Genomic DNA, 24028 nt, shown 5'->3' on the forward strand with positions numbered 1-24028 from the left:
GAGATAGTGCTGATGTTTCCACTTCCTTCTTTCTTTCGCCGTCTGCTGGCTGAGTTGGCTCGACTCCCTCGTCTGAGCAGCAGCGATGAGAGTGTGAAACGGGGGGGACACACACACACACACACACACACACACACACTACGCGCGCACACACACCACGAGCGTGCACGCACCACAACCACACGCACACACACACACACACACACGCACGCACGCACGCACGCACACACACACACACACACACACACACACACACACACACACACACACACACACACACACACACACACACACACACACACACACACACAGGCGCGCGCGCGAATCCACAGTTGAGTACGGGACCATGAGTCCTGCAGCAGCAATAACTCATTTCGTTTCATAAAATATGTGGAACATTTTGGGGGAAATGAGGGGACATGTTGAGAGGTTAAGAAGGGTGGGACAAGGGACAGGACTGTCTTGGTTACACAGTCGACCACCTGGCCGGTGGAGGAGCAGCATTATGAATAATTGATACTTATTGATTTCTTTATGTCCTTAATAACACGCATTCGGACCGGTGTCCTGGGGTTTACAGACGTAGCTCAATAACCAGAAAAAAAAATGAGCCATGTGAAATCAATGGAAGGTGTTTCACATTAAAAAAATACGTTACAACATAGGCCTATAGACAGTATAAATTCTACCGTGTGCCTACATTGTGGAGGAGTTGGTCGACGCTGTACTACATGTCCCCTGGACTTTATTGAGAAATCATTTTATGTTGTAGCCTGTGGAGTCAACGGTCAGACGGCATGGACGCTTCATGTGTGCGTAAGAGGCCTTCGAAACTGACTGCGCTTGACCGACCGCGACCCCCGCGCAGCTCCTTGTGTCATACCCCACAGCGCGAGCATGGGGCGGGGGGGACGGGGACGCTAGGGACCCCTCGCTGACTCCACCCTAGTCCGTTTGTTATGAGGCAAGGTCATTGGCCTATTCGTACTGTTTTTTAATGAATTGTGAATTCGACCGATGGATGAAATGAATTTGATATAAAAGTAACCTAAGTATACAGTTACAGCTTCTGTAAACTAATAACAATTTCTATATCAATAACACATGTTCTATTTTTTTTTCTAATTCTCCTCCTTCCATATAGGGCTGAAATAAGAGATATATATAGTAGACGGGAGGTTCAAAAAGACACAGTAGCCTATGATGCAGATCAATGTACAGAGGTGGCAATCCTTCAATATGTCTGCCCAGGCCTTCCCACTCGCCTCGCCCCTCCTTCCTCCAGATCATGCTCAAGATCAAACGTACACCTGCATATGTGAGATGGAAATACCTTTGACTGAATTGGTTATTTACTTAGGCATAGACAGAAATTCTATGTCTTACAATCAGACAGAGCATTTTTACCTTTTAGAAGGCATTTCTTTATGTGTTGCCCCTGACACTGAGATTGACCCACTCTGTTGTGTAACAAGACAGAGTGTTTCAATAAAGAGCCAGGCGCTCTCTCTCTCTCTCTCTCTCTCCCTCTCTACGTGGCAGAACCTTTCCTCTTCAACCAGAACTCATCTGGGAGATTCACGGTTTCATTGAGAGAAAGAGTGAGAGACTGGGTGAGAGAGGGAGAGAGAAAGAGAGATTGAGTGGGGATAAGAGAGGGGGAGTTGTGTATGTGTGTGTGTGTGTGTGTGTGGGGGGGGGGGGGGGGGGTATTTGGAATAGACTGCTTTAGTGAAGGTACATTTATTTTGATTTTGAACACACACACACAGACACACACCAGCTGCCATGAAAATAATAAAGACCAAATGAATCTTTCAAGTGTCAACCAGAGTCTGTTCTGATAAGGCTTTATGAAGCTATAGCTTGCATGGAACACGTACTGCTGACATATTTGCACATCCCCCCACACACATACACACTCACCAGCCTCCATGCATGGCGCTAAACAAAACGTCAACACAACAAACATCTAAATTGAAATTGTGTCTGTGCTCCCCGCAGACTCAGACTTATTGTCGCTCCATCAGGGTCATTAAGAAGGGGGAATGTTTCTAATGAATCATTTCCTCAGGGATTCCCTTCGAAAACACAGAGCTCATTAAGGAAAGCCGAGAGTGCCAGCGAAGCCATCTTCTTTAAAGACTTTGATGTGGCTGGGAAAGGGCCAGGGGTGTCTCCTACCTCGGTGTGTGAGAACACAAAAAGGGGTTTTGGTGCAACCAGCAACGCCGTAGCGGTCAGCGCTGTGTCCAGCCCATCCAGCCCTCCACACCCGAGGGCCGGGATCATCAGCACAAAGGAGGTCTGGTTCTGCAGCCACCCAGAGACCTTTGTGTGTCGGGTCGCGTTGAGGGAGAGCGGAGCTATGGAGGTTTAGATCGGAGCGCTTGGTTTAAAAAGGTGAAGTATTAGTGTGATTCATGTTTCAATGGAGGTTATAAAAGACTGGTTAGGCTTTATGGAAGATGGCGTTCTATTGGAAAACTGTTCAGCGAAGGTGACATGACACTTTGCTTTTATTAGAATTTGCCAAATGACGGCGGGATAACAGTCATTTGTTTGCCATTAATAGGAAAAAAAAATCCTACACATCGTTGCTCTGACTTTTGGAGAAGAAGACCCTTTTTCAGATATGATAACTGATGTTTTATAGGCAGTCAAAAGCATTAACATTCCTGCATGTGTTGGCTTTAACATCTGCTTTTGTCAAAGAACTATAAAATAAGGCAAACCAACAACCATGTTGTACAATCCTATGTTTAACATACTTCCTTCCAGCAAAACGGCACCGAAGAAAAATGCCAATTCAATGTAAATACAATCAGATAATGACATGCTGCATTCGCCAACTAATTATCCTCCTTAAGACCAAAAAGGAAAGATCCTTTGCATTACGTACAGAGCGGGCTGACTCAACTCAGAAGCCATGCAATTAGTGCACTTTGACACTACTGGAAGGACCGACCGACCGACCGACCGACCGACCGACCGACCGCACGCGCACACACACGCACACGCACACACACACACACACACACACACACACACACACACAGGCAGTTGTTTGTCATCCTGTAGCTTGTGACCCAATAAAGAGAATGTCAAGGGGATTCAAACGCTGGATCAAAATGAAATGAAGCAGAGTGATTTAACCTCCATAGATTATTCTATCAAAGGGTCAGGACCGCCGGGAGGGGTGGGAGTGGGGATTGAAGTTAGTCACAACGCAGGCGGCGGGGGCTGCTGCAGCGGCTCCTCAATGCCAGCATCACAGCCTCCCCCTGTTGCCGTGGACACCGCGGGTGGGCCGCACGCCAACCAAAGTCTCTGTCCCGCTCCCTGGAGATCACGCAGCGCAAGGGCCTACGGGGGTCAGTCAGAGCCCCCGGTCCTGGAGGACTTGTGGGATTGTGTTCGCCTTTTCTTCTTCTTAGGCTTCTTGTCGGCCTTTCCCTTCTTCTTCTTCTTCTTCTTCTTCTTGCTTCTGTGGTGGTGCTTGGATGAGGATGAGGAGGAGGAGGAGGAGGAGGAGCTGTCCGAGTCGGAGGAGGTGGTGTCCTGGAGCAGCTGCTGAAGTTGCTGGATCCTGCATGGAGGAGAGGAGGAGAAGGGACAGTATCAGGGGGTGGAGAGGAGACACAAGTTAGCTACAGCGAGGATTAAAACCCTAAACACTGCGTCTCGTTACCGTGCTACCCGGGCCTGGCAACACAGCCAAACGCTGGGTTCTGCCATGAGTAGCACTATCTAATCTTCTGCTTTTGGTGTTTAGCAGAGCATTTTATCACAAGCACCTTGCAGGTCATTGCAAATACATGCAGATACATAACTTTTAGCTGAAGATCGAGGACAGCAACCCCTGGAATATCAGCCCGTTTAGACTTGGAGTTGAGCGGAAACGGCATCATGGACTACTACTACTCAACAAGCGTACATGACAATATACTTGAGGAATAATAGAAGAATAATGATAACTTATTGCATGCAGCACCTTTGACGCAGACTATGCAGCTCAAAGTACTATGACAGCTCAGCACTACCACGTCGGCATTTATAGAAGAAATAGAGGAATAAGTTAAAAGATTGGAAAGAAAAAGGTAGTAATTGTATGCCAGGTTAAAGGGATGTTTTCATCAGACGCTTGAAATGGTCTATTGAGTCCACCTCTCTAATATCAGTCGTTTGGTCTTTGATTTCCTCTTCCAAAAGAAACACTACTAACTAACTCCCAGGTAAACATCGTTATTCAACAGCAGGAAGAGGTGGGTGGCTGTACATTCGGAGAGAATCCCCACAAGGCAATAGAATAAGTATAGAAAAACAACATTGCGTCCCTTCTTTAGAAAATAAAGCTGTTCTCCCAGATGCTTGCTTGAGTGCGACCAACCTGCATTTTTAAAGGAAGAGAGTGGATATATTTCTGTTTGGTTCACTTTGGTTGCTCTAACATTTGATAGAATTAAAATCACCGCCCAGCTTAGAGATGCCAGGTTGCTAAACAGCGGTTTCTGTTAAAAGTGACCAGCAGAGGGGGCGTGGGGGGGAGGTGTTCTATGCATAATGAGACATAGATCATTAAGTCATACTTGAATTAATGAGCAAATCTAAAATATTCCTATTCATGCACTATGTACACACACACAACATATTTTTCTCTCATGTATCTTCTAAGAGATGGACTCAGAGTCGTTGTTCAGGCACAGATGGACAGGGAAGGAGAGATGGCTGTTTAACATCTGGTGTAACCAGGAGCGCTACAGGTAAACACGGCTTCTCTTTAAGTAGGTCACATCAAGATGGGTTCAGAGACAGTCCAAAGGTTTCGCACATGGCTTCGGCATGTGAGATCCATGTTGTCAACAAGGGGGAGCAGGAGGACAATCAGCAGAGCTTTCCCCTGCTCTGACTGCATGATGTCACGTGATGCTTCAGAACGAACCCTCTTCATCTTCACTGGACATGATGGGAGTCTAAGATGTGTCTTATGACCTACTTCACTGTGCGGCACTGGGAACAGAAGGAAAAAAAGAAAACTCTTCCCAGCAGCCAGCCAATTAATTTAGACGTGAATATGCTTAGATGCACTCTCAAGATTAAAATGGCATGAACCTTTAATAGAGTATCTCAGAAGGAGAAGAAGGAGATGGCTGCAGACAGCCCCAACTAACGGAGAAATACTTCCAAACAAGTGCGCTCTCTAACTGCACTGCCATTTACACCATCCAAAATTTACTTAAGAGCCTGACCACTGCGGTAGGGCCGGAGTGTTTGTGTCTGACGACCAACCACAACGGCTTGGGAACGCCATACTGAACATCCCAGAAGGCCCTGTGGATCACCATTTTGTAAGGGGACATTTTGGAGGGACACACTCCTGAGATTGCTTGTGTGTGGCTGCTCCCACACTGAGAGAACAGTGTTGGAGAGCACTGCCTAGGGAGCCCATCACCAAACGGAAGCCTCCTGGTGTCAGGCAGTTTGCTAACCAGAGAGAGAGGGAGAGAGAGGGAGATGGCTTGTTTCCCACCAAGCGTTTCAAGGTCACCTGAGACTGTGCCGTTCCATTTGTGAAAATAACTTAATGATCTGTTGGGCTGAATCCCATGCAGTCAGTTGAGTCTAGAAGCTTTTTTTAGAGAAACCTTCTAGACTAAACTTAAGGCGCAGGGTTTACTTTTTAAGTAAATCGGCCACAGAAAGGCGGCGGAGCTGAACTAATATTTGGGCCTCAGATGTTTATGAGGCAGCACCTCTTCAGATCACCCACGTACCTAGATTCCTTTTCATTCCTCTTGTTTTCTCGGATCAGGTCGTACATCGGGTCTTCATGTGCCTAGAGGGATAAAAATATATACACAACCTGTCACTTTGACTGTTCAGATAGAGCACCATTGTGAGACCTCAACTGTAGTATTATTAGCAGTAGTGAATACATGATAAAAAGCGGAGACTAAGACTGCAAGAGGAGATCAGCAGGAAAACCTTGAGATTTGAGAGGATCCAACCTGTGCACTTCCATTCATTGCTGTGTATGCGCTTTTCTGTTTACTTTCATATGCACTCCTCATTCAAGTGCTAGGTAAGAAAATATGATAGAGCTGCATTTATGGTAATTGTTAAAGTGTTGTAGGTGTATTCCTTCAGGGTGGATCCACTGTTAGGGAGCCACTGTTCTGCTTCCATGCTCATTAAACCAATCTGAGCTCAAGCCTTCTGCTGCCAACATGCTCAACCCCGCCCTGTCTTGAACCTCAGGGTCGTGGGCCTCACCCTGTCTAGGGCTCCGAGTCATAGCTCCATGGCCGACAGCCCAAACACAACCTGACGCGTGGATGAGTGACTGAGCACTGGCTGCTGGTGGTTTCTGAGGTGGTGAACTCACCACTCTGAACTGCTCCAGTTTTTGATTCCCTTTTGTGAAGAAGGGACACTCGCGATCTCCCGTCCTGTGGCCGTAGCGCTTGCATCTCCAGCCTGACACAAGAAACAAGACTCTGAAAAACAAACTAGACTCTGCATAGCCAACCCCTCCCATTGATTGTAAGTTGTACTTCCTGGCATGTATGTTGTACTTAGTTATAGTACTTAGTTGTGTAGCATCTTATCCTCGCTATCTCTGTTGTATATGGGGAATGAGTTAACCTAGCGATTGTTAGTGTTTAGCACTTGGTTCCATGAACATCCTTACTGTACCGAGAGCCATATATTTTTTCACCTTCTTAAGACAAACGTACTTATAAGTTGCTTTGGACAAAACCGTCTGCTAAATGCCCTAAATGTAAACCACCAAAACACACATTCTCTGTAGACTGAGCCCCCATAGACCATTGGGTCAGTGTGAACGAGTGAACTGATAACTCACACTGCATCACCTTCACCTCCTTCCCAAGGGGCATCCACAGACCCTTCGTCGGGGCACTTGCCAGAAAGTTCCTGGCATCTTCATTTTCCTCTGATTCAGGGATGCAATCCTCTGGTTTCTCTTCCCTCTCCTGTAACCACAATAACCGGTTAGAACCTAAATACTTACGCACACTTTAGATTAGGCCTAAAGGTCGGGTGAAGGTATAGGTGATGACATACCTTTATTAGTCCGGGAGGCGGTTTTTCGTAGCTAGTTGAATGACAGAACAATATATAAAAATCAAGATGTGCATGTTTTTAACATTAGTAGGCTGCATTTCAGGATTAAGTTAGCGCGATGGATGGCAATACCTTTAACTGCAACGTAGCATTTATAATTCATGCAAAAGTTAGTAAACCTTTAGAAGAGAGGATATACTACTCACAACGTCTCGATGTGCTTCAGCTTCTGCACTTCTTGGCTGAGTTTCTTGGTCTGAACCTTGAGCTTCTCCAGGTCATCTTTGGATTCCTTGTGTTTCTTGCGGTCTGTGCTGCTCTCCCTGTGTCGACTTCTCTTTTTGCTGGACATTTCATTGATTATTATTAAAAGAGCACCAACATAACAATCTGTCACACGTTCCCAGTGTTTCTATATCAATTTATACAATCTTTGTTTAAGCGTGGGACAGAGATTGTATCTGACGTGCTAACTCGCTAACTAGCCAAACAACTGTTTGTAGCTGTAACGTTACTTCCTGTGTAGCTGGGGACATCCCGTCCGCGCTCCAGCAGCACCACCTGCTGGACGAGGGGAGCTTAGCAGTGCAACATTTATTTATAATACATCAAATTGATGTTGCAAAGTTGTTAATTTATGTATATCTCGAAGTAAGAAAATACCTGTGGTTGTGAAGAACGTTATAAAGGTATTTACATTTACTGAAAGAAAAATAAACCTCACCTAATTACACCTACATTTCGTTCATTTCTAAATATAGTCTAACATTTGGATCATATTGTTGAATAGTAAAATGGCTCTTATTGTTGAAAAAGACACATCAAAGATTATTATTTTTTATTTTAACAATCTATATATATATATATATATATATATGAATGATCAGATGGGCATCCGACACGTTGGTTGTAAAACTCTTCATGGTATTTTCCCATCCTGGAAAAGCTTTTATTGTGTTCAAAGTTGAGTTTGCAGACTAACCTAAACAATGTAAAAAAAAAAATTCAGTAATTTTGTATGCTATTGAAAGGTGCATCCAATCCATTTTTACTCAGCATTTTGGTATCTCTCAGTAATATCAAACAAAAAAACGATGAAAAATAAACAATTATACCACACCATATACACCACAAGTACAACCATTTGTAAACTGCTACAAATTAGCCTTGTATAGTGGGGGAGATATCAGTCACAGAACATATTACAAAAAAAATCCCATCTCAAGCGACTGCAGAGATCATGACAGGTCATTAGAAAATAAATGCATTCATTTCAAAAGGCTTTCAAATAAAACATTTCAAATGTGTAGTCACGTTTGTCGTATAAAAGAAAGAAAATAAATAACTGTGTCTGTAACACCATAACAGACCTCTGTTACCTCTTGCAGTCTTGATCACTTGCCAAAATGACCAATCAAATCCTGCATCAATTCTGAGACCTGAATGAGCAAAAGCTAAATTAGATCAAAGAAAGCATGCCTCTCTGGCTCAACAGATGGTGCTGTGGTCCTGAATGACAGCCGCACAGCAACATAAGGGGGCCCCGCTTCATTTGGATTCCAGAGGGGCCTTTCTATGCCTGGTCTCCGTCTGGCCCCAGCAATAGCTCTGTTGGTAGGCAAAACTTAACCCTTTTCACACCTGCAGCAGAGTTAAAGTTAAGTCTTAACTTTCATATCTTCAGCCTTTGGTGTGAACCCCTTTATGGTTCAGGCCATGTGGGTCAGACCACCCCCCTGTGTCACACAGAGGGTTGTCCAAGGGAAATGTGTTGATGTGGATTCTGGCGCTCAGAGTGAGGAGAGGAAGTCCTTCAGTGTGCCTCTCTTGCTCTCAGGCTTGTTATCCCGGTTCAGGATGTTGGTGAGACCATTCACAACCCACTTCTTAAATTTATGGGGGCGATTGTTGGAGGAAGGGCTGTTCTTCGGGGTGGAGAACGACCTGAAAGATGTGAGGGGAGGGAGGGAGTTGGAGAGAGGAGGGGTGGAAACATGATTTATATGGTTTGCAGAAGATTTTAAATTGTAAATGATCTGACACACATGCCCATCCACCCTCTTCCACCCATGACGGATTTTATGCCGAAAACATGTGCATACTTACTAGCATGCCAAGATTAGAAGAGTGCTTATCTGCATAGGAAGTGTCTTCCACACCGATGATATAGGACGGAGGGTTGTGTGCAGTATATGCAAAAGTGAAGTGGAAATAGCAACGTGAAAGAACTCACCAGGGTGTTTGGCGGGGTGTTTGGCTGGGTGTTTTTCTGGGTGTATTGCATGGAGTTTTGCCAGGTGTCTTGCTGGGTGTCTTCTCTTTGCCCAACGATTTTGGGGTGCCGGTGTTGCTTCTATAGCCCACCTGTGGGGCTTGTGGGGTGCCTCGGGTCTTCGAATAGGCGATCAAGAATTCCCGATTCACACCGTTGTATCGGGTAGTCTTGTGGCAAGTGTGGCACGTGGCCATCTAGAGAGACAGAGGAGGAAAAAGCCATGAATACTCTGTGGATGAAGCCAGACTGAGGTGGCGTATAGTCCTATTGTAGACCAATAACAGGTTTTTGAGAGTATGAACATTTAACAACAGCAGATCTATTGCTTAAAGGAACTCTGTCCCCAACCTCCAGTTTCCAACCACACTGCAGAACGTCAGATAAAGTTAGAATTAACAGAACACATTGAGTGCTAAAGATGCATTTAATCAGTCAGTAGAACAAAAAGAACCAAGGAGGAGAGTGTGTGTGCGTCACTTGTATTATTATTATTATTATTATTATTCGTGTAACCCAACTTGCAAGGCCGGCATACGCTGGGAGCCCAAAGCATTCACCAGGACCCCGTCTGAACATAGCAGCCGGATGTGGAGCCAACACGGCCCCCGGGGCGACACAGAGCGTGTAAGATAGCCATGGCGCTGGTGGCCAGGGGGGGTGTTGGCTGTAACCAGACCGGCCCTCCTGCGCTGGGTGACGCAGCCCCACCAAATGCTTTGCATGCGCTAGCCTCCTCAGTCTCCATGGCCCAGGTTCCCCGGTGAGGAGGCCCCAGTCTATAATGTGGGTTGAAGCCAGCATGCTAACCAGTGATGCTTCCCAAAGGTGCTGGCAGGAACGGTCCCGGGGAATAATCTTGGAGGTCAATAACTGCATGGGTTCAGTTGGGTTGTCCGGTACTGTACCAAGCCAATCAGAAATAATTTGGGTCCATGCTGTCTAATGTATTCAGTATGAGAATGAACTTTGGAACCTGGCATTACTGTAAGCCACCTTTTACACATGTAAACCATTTAACTTATAGTGCCCGTAGCATTTCAATAAGCGCGGCAGTAGCTCATGAGGTAAAGCGGGGATACTAGTAACCGGAAGGTTGCTAGTTTGATCCCCGGCTCCTCCTAGCTGAGTTTCGAGTTGTCCCTGAGCAAGACGCCTAACCCTGACTGCTTAGGCGTCTTGCTCAGGTATCTCAGGATACCTGAGCAAGACAACCTGGCGGTTGCCCTGCATGGTTGACACCTCCGTCGGTGTGTGAATGAATGGTTGTAAGTTGCTAGTTATTAGCTGCAGTCGTGTCTCCCCCTTTCTGCCCAAAAAAAAAAACAAAGTTTCACAAAAGCATCAAGTTGTCAGAAGAACCGGTGAGCAGTGTGGTGCTGAGCAACCCCGGTGCAAACGGTTGACAGTTGTAAACGCTGATGATGTGGAAAAACTCACCGAGACAAAAGTAGCCATGTGGAATCCTGACGGGACAGTTACGGTTCAGCAGGAGTTTGGCTTCTTGCACTGCGATCAAAGTGCATGTCAGAGTGTTTACTGTGTGCCTGACCATGGCACGCTTTATATAGCGCGAGCCCGCCAACAGAGCTACCCCGCATCGCATAGGGGCGGAGCCGATCAGCAGGCTGGCCAATCAACGATTTGAAGGGATGACTCAATCTGTTGGAATGCCAGAATGCCAGCCCTCTATTACTGTCCTGTTGTCAATGGTCTCTCTTCCCGCTCACCCAAAAAACCAATAACACGCACACACGCAAACACAAACACACACACGTCTCTGCTTAAAATCTCTTTGCCAATTATTGAAAGATGAGGCTATGTATGGAGAATGGTTTTCCAGCACTTGTTAGTCTATGTTCTGATGAGCGCCGTGAGGCTCAATCTATCAAACGTGTTTGGTATAATACAATTTCCAACACACACAGACACACACACACACACACAAAGACACACACACACGAGAGAGGAGCCCATGAATGCCACAGAGTTAACATCTAGTATTTTTACGATGTGTTGGGAGTAGATTATGAGCAAGCTGCTCATCTAAATTCAATCACAAAGAGGACCCACTACACTGGCGGGACCACACATTTAGCGACTTACAAGGCTCGTTATTAAGCTTTGATCGGACGGCGCTCAAGTGCGAGGTGTAAAGCGAAAGTGGTTCAAAAGGCCCTTCATCTATCTCCTGCATCTATAGCACACTCTTAGCAGGGACACCCAGCTACTCTCCTATACCCAGATTTAGCCCGAAAAACATAACAATAACGGTCGTTCATAACCCTGCAACAGGCCCGGCTACCATTACCATGTTTACATCATCTAGAAGATAAAAGAGACATGCCTCAGAGGAAGCACTAATCAAATTCCTGATCCCTCCTTTGCAAGAATAAATAACTGCTGCTCTTTTAAAATGAGCACCTTTACGCCCAAGCCTATTTCCATTACAATGGCTCTGTGAAGTAGAGGGCCGTAAAGACACGGGAATGATGAGGATACAGCGGCCCTTGAACGGTTGGCGACACAAAGTAATGGGCCCGGCTCTGGGTAATGACGGCGTCATAAAGCAGGGCTGGAGGAACACAGGGAAATAATGGTGGCTGCTGTTTGCTGCTGTTGTTTTTTAACCAGCCTTGTAAATTTCTCAATCAGTCAGTGATTGTGTCACAGCGTTAAGTGTGTCTCGATGTTTATATTGACATGTTTTTTTAAATCTAATTTCACTGTTGCATATTTTTTAACATGAAGCAGAGAATGGCCAAGAAAAGTGTGTCACATCCAGTCCCTGTTTAATATTTAGTGCTAGAACGGGTTGGTACATGATTCCTGAACATTGTTGCATTATTGCAAGATGTCCACAGTTTCAGCATTCAATACTTGGGCAACAATTCAGGTCTGCCAATGAAGTCGATCAGAGGATCTTGCAGTTTACAGGCGGTGTGACTCCAGGCCTCTAACCCCTTCGTCCTAAATCCACCTTTAGAGACCCTGATCGGCATCAGTGCTCTTCCCTCGACCTCCAGAGGGCCAGACTCTAGGAAGGAGCTTTTCCTAAGTGATGACATCCTTGCGGGTTCCTGTAGGGGTTTAAATAGGCAAGGCTGGATATACAATCGATGTGTGAGTGTGAGCGAGCTTTGCATCCTTTAGTGCCCCGAAAGCGGGGGTCTGTTCCAGTCGCTAGGTACACTTAGCCCGTAGCATGTAGCGTATGGCATTAGGGAAGACTGATTCTTCAGGCTCGCGTGTCGACTTTAAGGTCTTGTTGTCTTCTCTGGCCCGGACACACAGAGCGACGACAGAGACCAGAGTCATGTATAACGAACAGAGAGTCTGTATAACAAACCCTTGAAGCCAGAGCGGAATCTTCCGCTTGGGAAAACGTAGGATAAGACAATATTTGAAGGGTTGGTTGGAAGTTAACAATGCTTCCTAATCCTTTATTTTCTCGCCGACAATGCTTGGAATCCAGCCAATTCATTTCCCGCTGCCTCGGATTGAGCCAAGCCAATTATTGGCCAGCATGTATTACCCTGCTGAACACGGAGCCTTCTAAAGTCACACCGTGGTTCCTGGTAAATGAGGCGAGGCGAGCGCTGGAAGGCACGGGCACACCTTACACCCTTAAAGGCCTCGTTCCTGCATCACATGTGCTGAGTACTGGCAATCAGACAGCTTAGGTGTCATGCTTGGTGCTCGGGATCTCAGCAGCTGCAGTCGCACCTGCAAATCCCACAAGTGGCTGTTGCTGCTGCAGAACAGCGAGGAGATTGGTTTTCAATAGATTTCATTATCATAAGAAAACCGAAAAGTGGGTAATGTGTGGGGGCTCTCTGTCACATTTGTCCAATTTAAGAAGTGGAATGGGTTCACGTCAAGCCACCAGATCAGAGTCTTGTTTCAGTGAGTGGTATTGCTCGGATGTGGATAGCATTCTGTGTGGTAGAACGACGAGGGATGGTCCGGGCATTGGGCTTTCCTCCATCCGTTATTTATGAAGCATGAAGCTCCGATTTTTGCAAGGGGTAAAACATATTGTTTGTTAAAAAGCATTCATTCTATAAAATGGTTTTATTTGTGTCAGTTGTTGACACGAACGCACACACGGTTCTCAATCATTCAGCGGAACATAATATAGTTTCCGTGAGTTTTTTTGACAGATTGAACATTCCACACGCATACATAAAACACGCAGACAAACAAACCCACATCAATGTCTATAGATTGCCAATTCCGCATCTATTATTAGCTACTGCTTCACAAATAACCCTCCCCTCTCCCTTTCATCCGCACGCTAGGTTAGCTGAGGTCGCTGTGACCTCAGCAAAGAGCAAAATCTATCCATCCAGTCCAGAAGGTAGTGGATGAGATAAGCAAAATAGTGGGAAGGTAACTTCACAATTGCTGCATTGCTGCTCACACACAATTCCATGCACAGTGATTTTGCATACTTGTTTCAGCAAGGGGTCAATATAATAATAATAATAATAAGATACATAATATAATACAATCTAAAGGGACAATACCGAAAATGAAAGACACACATTTGCCTTGGCCTGGGCTCGCTGCTCGGCCGGCAGGGCAGACAGCCATCCAGCCAGACAGCCACCCAGCCAGACCCTCAGGACAGACAGCCATCCAGGCAGACCCTCCTGCAGGACAGACAGCCACCCAGCCAGACCCTCAGGACAGACAGCCACCCAGCCAGACCCTCAGGACGGACAGCCACTCAGCCAGACCCTCAGGACAGACAGCCACCCAGCCAGCCAGACCCTCTTGCAGGACAAACAGCCACCCAGCCAGACCCTCAGGACAGTCAGCCAACCAGCCAGACTGGCCTTCTTTGAAGGCCCGTCAGCTGGGAAGCAGCGGACAGTGATATTGACCCGGTGAAGAATTGGCCAAGCCTCATACAGACCCTGCTCTGCTCAGCCTGAAATGGATATAATTACATCGCTCCGGCAGCACGGCCGCTTACGTGGGAGGCCAGAGGCGCCTCTGCCAAGAGCATATCATCGCGTATTTTAATCACAACAAGGGAAGAGCCAGGGCAAAGCCCCTCATCACAACACAGAGGTGGCCTAAACCATTTAGTGAGGGGTGGAAATGAATAATTCCCAATTGTGGATGCTTTGAGTAATTCCTGACGTCGGGGCAGGTGCTGTCTCTTGCATTGGCAGGTGTATTGTCTCCGGGCTCATATATCCACTGAGCATCCCTCATCAATCGGTCTTCTTTAATGGGTGAGCATCCATAACAAGATGTCGACCCCCTAGACTGGTTCAGCCCATTATCCGCTTTGTGGTTTGTGGGATGAAAAACGTCCAGGAGGGAACAATTCCAATTGGTTCATGTCCCTGGGGAGATATACTGTATAAGAATACACACAGTACCTGTTAGGAAATACTACATACAGTATACTGAATACTGCAACCAAGCAGGAGGGGTGGCAGGTTTAAGAATAGACAAAAGCTCACATAGATCTGAGAGATCTGAATTAAGAACCAATGATCTATAGATAAAAAAAGGGAATAAAAATGAAGCCGTGACAGTTGATGTGGACAGATTTAGAAATGGGAGCCGTACAAACATAATAAGAGGTAAGCACTGTGAATACTTGTGGGGGGTGAACTTTATTCATGTTTGGAAGACGTTGTGACTACTGATAATATTACCCTACTGCTATAATAATGCTACTCATTAAGACATTAATAATAGGGATGATAATAGAGTGGTTTGGCAGACCGAGAGGAAAAGCTACACAACACGACGGGGTCTGGTAAGAATATCTACTGTGGAATCACAGGGGAACAAGACACCCGATGAATATGTGTCAAGACGGAGGGTGTGGAAATAACAGAGCTGACACAACGAACATCAAAGACTGCGGGATCAGAAAACTCCCAGTGCGCAGAAAAGGTCACCGATGAGAAGAGTGCCATTATTCATATCGAGTATCAACTATGGCAAGTCCATGATTAACGGCCATGGCCTTGTAACAGATTCATTAACCCGGCTGGTAATGGCTTGAAAAAGCAGCCTGCCACCACCGCTGCAGCTGCATATCAGTGTTCCTTTGAGCTGATAATAATTCACCAAGTAGTGCCCCGAGTCCCAATAGACACGTGAAGCATGAGCAGAGGATAGGATTACACCATGATGCTGAACCACAGCGGTATGCATTGTGTAGCTCCCCAGGCCTCCTCCACTCCCCGCAAACACAACCCACTGACCCCCTTGTTAACATGTGCCCCTGCTACACACCCCCTGGAAGCCTGGAAACCAGACAAATCTGCAAGCTCATGTGGTATTTTCTCTGGCCCCCTCCCGTTGATACGGATTTCCACCAGACCTGGCCTGGGGCGGGTTGGACCAATCACAAACGTTCATGTATTACTGGGCGGGTTCGAAACGATGACAGAGGAGCGCCCAATTTGTTGGCTGCCGCTGATGTGTCAGACGTTCTGATTGGTTCTAGGTTCATCACATTGCGTCCAGAGGCTTCTTGGTCTGCACCTGTTGATAAGGCCCGGATGAATATCAAAAATGAGTAGAGGTTCCATACAAAGAAACATTTGGGGATTGGTCTGGCGAAGTACGGTGCGGCCCACTACAGGGCCATACTTCCTTTGTCTATGCGGGGGATTTAGGGGGGAAGGCAGCAAGTGCCACAACAATACCTCTGGTGCCTTCGCCTTCCCAACAAAGTAAAGAGTTAGGGCATTAAGTGACCCCATCAGGGGATAGGATTTGAGGGCCACAAGTAAGACGAACAACAAGAGTGACAATGTAAGACTTGCACATGTATCATAGCGACAATGGAGCAAACTCTGAGACCAGGTCTATTATACCCTTTTCCCCCCAAATTAAGAGTGTACAGTAATATGCAGTTTTCTATTTTATTTACCACATTAATGTGTCTTAATGTCTAGACTGTAATTCTGATTATTTTAATGTTATCTTCATTGAAAAATCTTCTTTAGAAAAGAAGGACATTTCTAAGTGACCCCAAAATTTTGAACGGTGGTGTATACATACTCTACACAGTCAGTCGCTTTCACAATCAAAACGGTCATGTTTTTGTCTGCATACGCTGCTTGCCACTTGAAAAGCGAGGAGTCCCCCACGCCCGGGGGTCCCTGTATGTTTGCCTGATTGTGATTTATTTGGTTTCATTATTATTTTGTCCAGATGAATGTGTATATGTTCTGGATTTTGTAATTATGTTGAAAATTCCTAAAAGAAATAACCAACAAAGAAACAGTACCTGCTTGGTATGTGGTTTAGCAATGCTGGTTCTGCTGTGCACTTTTCCAAACGGTGTACACTGCGACAGACAGAAAGACCATATACATCGCTAAGAAGCGCACCAGCATGGCTGTTCAAAGTGTAACCGACATGACTTGATTAGTGGCTTCCTCAAACATCTGCTAGTTAGATGGAAGAATAGATGGAGGAGGGTGTGGACACTCAGACGTGTGAGTGGAATAGTTTACTTCAACATCTGTGATCCAGAATCAACATTTGCTATTCTGAGGAAAAAAGTACAACCCCTGGTGATCCCCAGGCGATGCCCTGATTGCAATAAGTAAAAGATGTGTTAATTTTCAATCGTTTTACATGCTATGGATGATTATATTGTATTTTTGCTTAGACTGAAGAGGTTCATAATGACAATGCCCTTTCATTTCCCTATTCACATGGAATTAAGACTAACAAGATGATCAATGGAATGACAACAGAATTACTATACGAGAACATGTGATTTAATTTTTTTTGTTATTATTTATATATCATTTTATAATTTCCTCTCAAATGCAAGCTGGTATTAAAATATTCAGAAATGTTGTACCACATCCTTCTTTTGTACAGGAGATATGTGTTGGTTCCTGCGTCTAACTAGCCTTTGGCCGACTACAGAATCTGACCTTTAGTGTTGCAGCTAGGAAGAGCACACAGCCACTGCTGCACACAACACACACACACACACACGCACACATGCTGCAGGTGTGCCTCCCTCTTTTAGTTCCCATCGTGATACCAAGCTTCAAACCGCTGCTCCACATCCACGATGCAGCCCCCCCAGCTCCTCCCTATTCTTCTCAACACCATCTCTCTCTTCATATGCTTGCTGCCTCTCTTTATCCCTGGAGGCCATCTTGCCCTCAGAGTTTATGAATGCGTAGCAGTCGGGGGAGAACGCCTGCATACTAACAAGGGGAACCCTTGAGTTTTAATGAGGCTGCGATCCTTCAACATGAGCAATCCCCAGAGAGGCTCCACAATGGCACCTCACCTCCAATGCCTGAATCCATTCCTCCAGAACTCCATTCATAGCATTTTGCTCCACTGACTGGATCCTTGTCAGTGTTGGGATGGAATACCGACCATCTCACCACCGTGCCATCCATCACTGGTCAGATGACTCATGCAGGTGGTCGAGCTTAATGGGATCACTGGTGGAGGTGAGATGACACTATATCTTCCTTGTGACGAGGTAATGATCAAATCTACATCCTCAGACACTTATCCCTTCCCAAGGATCCAACGGGACCTAACTGTTAAGACCTCGCTGCCCCCATCCAAACATTGGACCACTATATACAATATAGCAGGCGCATAGCTACATAAGGGCCAACGTAGGCCAGTGCCACTATGATTGACAGCTGGCCCACACTATCAGAAGTGCCCGGCAATAAGTTGAAATTCAAGGAACAAAAAAATAGCCCATATTATAATGTCATACAAAATGGTGTAAGATTAATTTTGTTTCAATAAAGTATTATAATGTTACAAATATTTACAGAAATGCTCTTTTTGTTTAATTTTTTATATTCTGTGCTTAATTTTGATTGGGTTAAGCTATGTAGGCGGCCGCAGTGTGCGTCCGTAAGCTGTGTCCACAATCGCTGGAACTTCCAGCGATTCTCTTAGGCTACAAATATGTCCAAACAAATTGTCAGATCAATGCCGACAACGATGACTCTCTCGTTGCCTTAAACCTCGTCCACAACCACCTCCTGTCCTTCTTGTTCAGCTCTCTCCATGCCTCCGAGTGTGAGTAGTTCTCCATACCCTTCTGCCAGTCAGTCCAGGGGTCCGCCTGCCGACCTGTCTACCCAATCCAGTCCTTGCCCCAGCGCTTCAGCTCTCTCTGAGTCGGACCCATTCACATCCAGCACGCATGCACCGAATTAAAAACCCTGAAATGTTTGTTGAACTCAATAGCCTTCTTGGTCAGAAGTTATTCTGTTATCTTTTGTTATCCTACCTTCTTCAGAATCAATGTTTTGGGTTCAGGTTGTTCGTATTTGTATTTAGCTCCAGTCCACCCTGTTGAAAAAACCTGGCTACGCTACTGCAATATAGGATTATAATACAATTGTTTTATTTGATATAATCCCATAATTTAGAATTAGTAGAACCGAAACAGCCTTAGAGTATATTATTTCATGGCTAAAACTTTAGGATACCTCAATGGTCCTGTGGGGAAACAATGTTGACCTTGTGCACAGGTTGAGGTGAAGGGTCAAAAGGTCCCCCTGTGGGTGAGGATAAATCAGTGCCCTGCTCAACCCCACCAGACTAGGAGTCACCTCTCATACCACTTGCGTGATGCTTTTATGATGTCTTCCTGTCCTCATTTGGGGAAGACGAGCATAGCTCATTCTGGTAGACGAGCATAGCAGATAGAGACTCACAGAATGGGATCAATTCATTGTTTTGTATTGAAAGTAAGTATTTACAAAAAAATGCTTCAGTAAATTCTTTACTTTAGCGTCTAATTTGGTTTTTCTTTTGTACTTTGCATTTTTATTGTATTGTATCTTATCCTGTATTTTCCTCTCTGTCAGGGGGATTAATAAAGTTGTTATCTATTTATCCATCTATCTTATATATTGTATTGTATTGAAAGTAAGCATTTTCAGTAGTAGTAGTAGAACGAGTCAACTGATACGATATCTATAATGAGTTACGCCCGAGATAACGTACGAGTGTAAGCAACCATTTTTACCTATACAGTCTTTTTGTGCAAAAAAAGGGGATAACCATTTCCAACCTAACCTCGTCATCAACCCAGCTGGGACTGGGTTGACGACGAGGTTAGCATGGACTCCATGAGGAACCAAACAAAGAAAAGCCTTGCGGTGGTCTCACCAGTGTGGAGGAGGAGCTCCGGTAGCGCCGCAGCAGCTGGCGCTGGGCCAGGCTGAGGCGTTTCCCCCGGGCTTCCCGCCGCAGGACGCTGTGCACTCGCGCCGCCGTGCGCCGCTTGGGCAGCAGCCGCACGCGCTGGTTGCCGGGCCGGAACTGCTGACAGCAGTACTGGCACACAGAGCGCCCCGGCCACACGCCTCCATTCCTCCCCTGGGCTGGTAGGGCGGAAGGGGAAGAGAGGGATCCAGAGGAGGAGGCAAGGTCAGCGGAGGAAGGGGGCTGGAGGTTCATGTGCTTCAGGGAGTGCACTGGAGCGTGATAGGCTGTGGCATGGTGTTTCTCCCCTCACTTAGGGTTCTACTTATGAAGAGTAGGGTAGGGAAAGCGGTTGACAGTCATTCTAGGAAATGTATGACACCCCATATGCCCAGCAAATACGCATGCTGGGTTTTAGAAAATGATGAGAGATTCAATAGCATGGTGCTATCGCTCAACCTGTACTACATGGGAAATGTAAAGGACATGTCACGATGTGCTTCTCTGCCATCCACATTTGAGTCTACACCAGTGGTACCTTGCGGCGTAAGCTCTGTGTGCGTGTGTGTGTGTGTTTGTTTACAGGAAGTCTACACCGGGCAGCTGGCTGACTGTTGGGCAGGTGTGGAAAATGGATTGCGTTCTTCTGAGTGTTCATCACCATTTGAACAGCACTTAATATTAAACTGTAGGCAAATGAAGGGGAGAGAACTGATCTAATCTGTTGACTTACCAGCTCCTTCATCACAGTCCTTCACTGCCATAGCCTCTCGCCTAAGGGGAGAAACATAATAAGAGAAATGAACCATCATGAACCATGCATATGCCATTACGGATAAAATTACAAAATCATTGAGGCTGTGAAGCATTGTCCTAATACTCTTCAGTATTTAAAAAAAAATCTACACATGGATGAGATTAATCATTAAGGTAAGGATACATTTACTATAATATATATACAGAATATACTGTACATGCCTATGAATAAGTACCTACAGCTTAGCAACACTTCTCTGGAAAACTTTTGGTCATCAAGCGCCTCGTCTATTCAGTATGATGGAAAACTTCCGGCCTGGAAAATCAGACAGGCTTTTTCTATCCCGCTGGACACTATAGGGCAACCTTCCAGACCTTTCTGTCAGCATCTGCCCCGCCTGTCGGCCCATGCCTAGACTGCTAGTCTGCCTTTTAATTCAGAAGGCAAGAATTGGATGTTAGCGCTTTTGTTTTTTACTGAGCCCCTGCTAATACCTGCTAATGTTAGCATGTTGGGTTCGGGGGGGGGACGTGGTAGAGTTTGGGGTATGTTTGCCATCAGACAGCATGTGCTCAGTGTGGGAGCGGATGCTTGTTAGGAGAGGTGATCAACAGCGGTGCCCTAATATCTCCACTTGCCCTGACAACAGCGGCCACACACCCCCTTTCCCTCTCTCAACCAATACGTGCGCATGTGTGTCCGTGTGTGTCGAGGAGGGATGCATAGGCTGGGATGCATGGCGGCGTGGGGGATTATGTTTAACTCCTAGCCTGCCATGAATGAAACCCACACACCTTGTGAGTCACCCTATTCTGGGGCCCCAGTCTAGTGAAAGCTGGCCTGGAGCATCAGACTAGTGCGAGCAGCGTTACCGAATACCGGCAAAGAGACGATGACACGGAGCACCACTCCCTCAGCCCTACAACTCTGACACACACATCTGTTGAATATGCAGAGAAACAAAGACCTAAACAAAAAGATTATATGGGATCCAGTTGTTAAATGATTTTGAGATTTCGCTTTTTTTTTAAGGGATCTATCTAGACGAAATAAAAGTTCCCCTCTTCATTACTAAAGTAACCAATCGGCAGTCAGCTGCTTCTCCTCAACCCCCCCTTCTCGCTTCATAACACCTTTGCAAGCAGCCAGCAACTAAAACATATTGTCTGAACAGCACAGGCCTCCAATCTGATTATAAAAACCTGCCGCACCGGTCCTTTCAAGTGCATACCGGGTTGTGGAGATGAATGGTGAAGATTACAGATGCTACAGTCAGGCCGCCGAGCCCTGTTCAGCAGACATTGTCAACAGGGCCCATGAAGGTGTTAAGCGAGGGATGGGAGAGGGATAGAGCGGAGGGTTTGAAAGGGCTATAGAGAAACGAGATAGAGCGGCTACCAACATTTCAAACACATTTAACCGATAATAATCACAAAGGTTAACAAACAAAAGCCTTTGGTACTGCTGAAACACCTTTTGGTTTAGTCAGCCCATATGAACACCCACTTGTGTTACACATTATGTGGCTCGGTCTCCCCCCCGCCGCCCAAAGGGCACCATTCAGCTAGTAGGGTCAGCAGCAGCCTGGGGGGGCAGGTGCCCTACTGTCGGGAGTTCATGTTTACGATGAGAGAGAGGACATACTAGATCCTGGTCTCAGTCTCTAAAAGTGGAAGCTTTCTGGTAGTAAACAGCTGGTAACTGGGACAGGATAAGCGGCTGTGAGCTGGGAAGGGGAGAGATGAGGAGGGGCCTCATGGCCTGACAGGTGTGGAAGGAGATGAGGCAGAGCGGTTGGCATGAAAAGAATGAATGGAATGATGGATGTATTCATTGAATAATACAGTATCATGGCGAAGCGCTCCGCTTTTAATCACAGAAGTCAAGATGGCCTGTCAGAGGTCAAATAGCTCTGGTAATTGGACTTGGGGGGAAGTATGTTTGTAGCATGTGACTCACAGCCAGAATACCTCACACACACAGGGCTTGAAACGCACACTGCTCGAATTCACATATGTCCCCTGAGAACAAGAAAGTAAACAAACATTTCCCTTGCTGAACTTAAGCTACACAGACGAAACCAGGGCTGCAACTAATGGTTTTAATCGTTCTATTTGACCATCTATTTGATCAAATAATATATTAATTTAGTGTATCAATCAGTGTCACATATTAATTAAAAATGGCTATGGAAGTTGCAAGATATGTCTGGCTGATATGTTTGACAAGTAGGACGAAAGTCGAGAGAAAAAATAACAAAAAAGCAACCCATTTCTTTAGCTGTAAAAAATAAAATATTAGCATAGCCATATCCCATTCATTGGGATTGACAACATCCTCACGCCTGTGTAGAGATACGAAATAGGGACGTAAATGTTGCCGCACAAGGTTCAAACGTTTGTATTTTTGTTACTAAACCTACTGATTGAATCCGAGTTTTAGGTCATATAGGACTATATCCTGTGGATGAGCCTGATCATGTGTATGCTGTAAATGATTTAAAAACATGTCATAATAAGCCCCAACGTGAGGAGAGGACCGAGGAGTAAAATGCAGTGAAGTAGTCGGTCGACGGTCAAGCACCTCCATCTAGCGTCTACATGTTGGCATTAAAGCAAACACAACCAAACCCCGGCAAAGTCACTGACATAAACGAGTGACAAGGTGAAGGCAGTAGGTGTGTCACTCACATCAGGTAACGGGCCAGCTCCGGACAGGGTCCCTGATACAGCTGCGAAGCCTTCATCAGAAAGGTGATCACTTGGGGTTGGTTGACTGTGGTACGTTTCATTCTCAAGGGTATGTTTTCAGAATGCTTCACAGAAACACGCTCTCATACAGTTATTCCAGAACATACGTCTATATACTAGGTTTGCAAGCTACGAGACGTAAACTATGTATTAAACTTAAGATTAAGGTGTCAATGATAAAGGTTATTAGCTTAGTTATCGACATTGGAAGTATCGTACACGAATAGGTCCATTGTACACGATGTGTCCTCCTGTCGCGTGGTGGTGACGTAGTTCGTGGTGCATCGTGGGAGTCTGAGGAAAAGGCAGGAGGAAGTTCGCCAATGAGGTTCAATCAGAACTCACACAACGTTTGTTCTCCAGAGCTGCTTGAGGTCTCTCTAGAGACAGTTAGACATTTCACTGTAACACAATAACCATTGAGATAGGTTCGCCGCATTCTTCGAATAGAAACATTAAAATAAATCAAATAATAATACATATATAATAATAATAATTATACATAATAATATATATATAATAATATATATAATAATATATCCTATCAAATTAAACCACTACGATAAACAATTGATACAAATATTTAGGATAGGCCTTATTTACGGATGCTACTGTAATTAATTTATGAGGATTTATTTGAACTAACTATCCAAATAACGCATGGTAAAACGATGACATCATACCCACCACTTTCATCGGATGTGAGAACCGGAGTGGTGCGGTGTGAACCCTGCAGCTGGTTCAATTCAGTTCAGCTGGGGCTACTTGACCACCCTCGCTCGGGGCGACCGAAATTGTTGCTGATCGCAAGAGATGAGAGTGGGAGGGAGAAAGAGAGGGAGAGAGTGAGGGAGGCTGCAGGCTGCAGGTATAAAGTGTGTGTCATTCACGGACCTTGCAGCATTGTCAAACGAATTAGATTGATGCTTCAAGGACATCAAACAAGTTCGAGTGGGGCTCTATCCA

At 45.6% G+C, this 24028-nt stretch overlaps 2 protein-coding genes across 2 annotated transcripts; both read right to left on the reverse strand.

Moving 5' to 3' along the window:
* Positions 1-1805: 1805 nt before the first annotated feature.
* Positions 1806-7574, reverse strand: rp9 (RP9 pre-mRNA splicing factor). The gene is made up of 6 exons (XM_079749944.1): positions 7293-7574; positions 7087-7117; positions 6866-6995; positions 6386-6477; positions 5775-5836; positions 1806-3589 (listed from the first exon to the last, which is right to left on the reverse strand). Exons 1-6 carry the CDS (start codon positions 7436-7438, stop codon positions 3376-3378), a joined length of 675 nt encoding a protein of 224 aa, XP_079606070.1. The 5' UTR covers positions 7439-7574; the 3' UTR covers positions 1806-3375.
* A 477-nt stretch (positions 7575-8051) lies between these two features.
* On the reverse strand, positions 8052-23295 carry rmp24 (ribonuclease MRP subunit p24). Its single transcript, XM_079749171.1, has 5 exons — positions 23003-23295; positions 20289-20329; positions 19520-19734; positions 9320-9555; positions 8052-9030 (listed from the first exon to the last, which is right to left on the reverse strand). The coding sequence occupies exons 1-5, from the start codon at positions 23101-23103 to the stop codon at positions 8877-8879; spliced, it is 747 nt and encodes a 248-aa protein (XP_079605297.1). The 5' UTR covers positions 23104-23295; the 3' UTR covers positions 8052-8876.
* Positions 23296-24028: the final 733 nt, after the last annotated feature.

The sequence above is a fragment of the Pollachius pollachius genome (genome assembly GCF_949987615.1).
Source record: "Pollachius pollachius genome assembly, chromosome: 13".
NCBI classification, from domain to species: domain Eukaryota; kingdom Metazoa; phylum Chordata; class Actinopteri; order Gadiformes; family Gadidae; genus Pollachius; species Pollachius pollachius.

Bases quoted from the DNA above. Each gene is read 5' to 3' on its own strand.
- rp9 (XM_079749944.1), bottom strand. From the start codon at position 7,438: ATGTCCAGCAAAAAGAGAAGTCGACACAGGGAGAGCAGCACAGACCGC. The intron at 7,118-7,292 runs GTGAGTAGTATA...TCATTCAACTAG, and splicing joins CTGAAGCACATCGAGACGTT to CTACGAAAAACCGCCTCCCG. The intron at 6,478-6,865 runs GTGAGTTATCAG...TTCTTGTGTCAG, and splicing joins GGAGGTGAAGGTGATGCAGT to GCTGGAGATGCAAGCGCTAC.
- rmp24 (XM_079749171.1), bottom strand. From the start codon at position 23,103: ATGAAACGTACCACAGTCAACCAACCCCAAGTGATCACCTTTCTGATG. The intron at 20,330-23,002 runs GTGAGTGACACA...TTCTCCCCTTAG, and splicing joins GAGCTGGCCCGTTACCTGAT to GCGAGAGGCTATGGCAGTGA. The intron at 9,556-19,519 runs GTGAGACCACCG...CTGTCTCTCTAG, and splicing joins GGAGCTCCTCCTCCACACTG to ATGGCCACGTGCCACACTTG.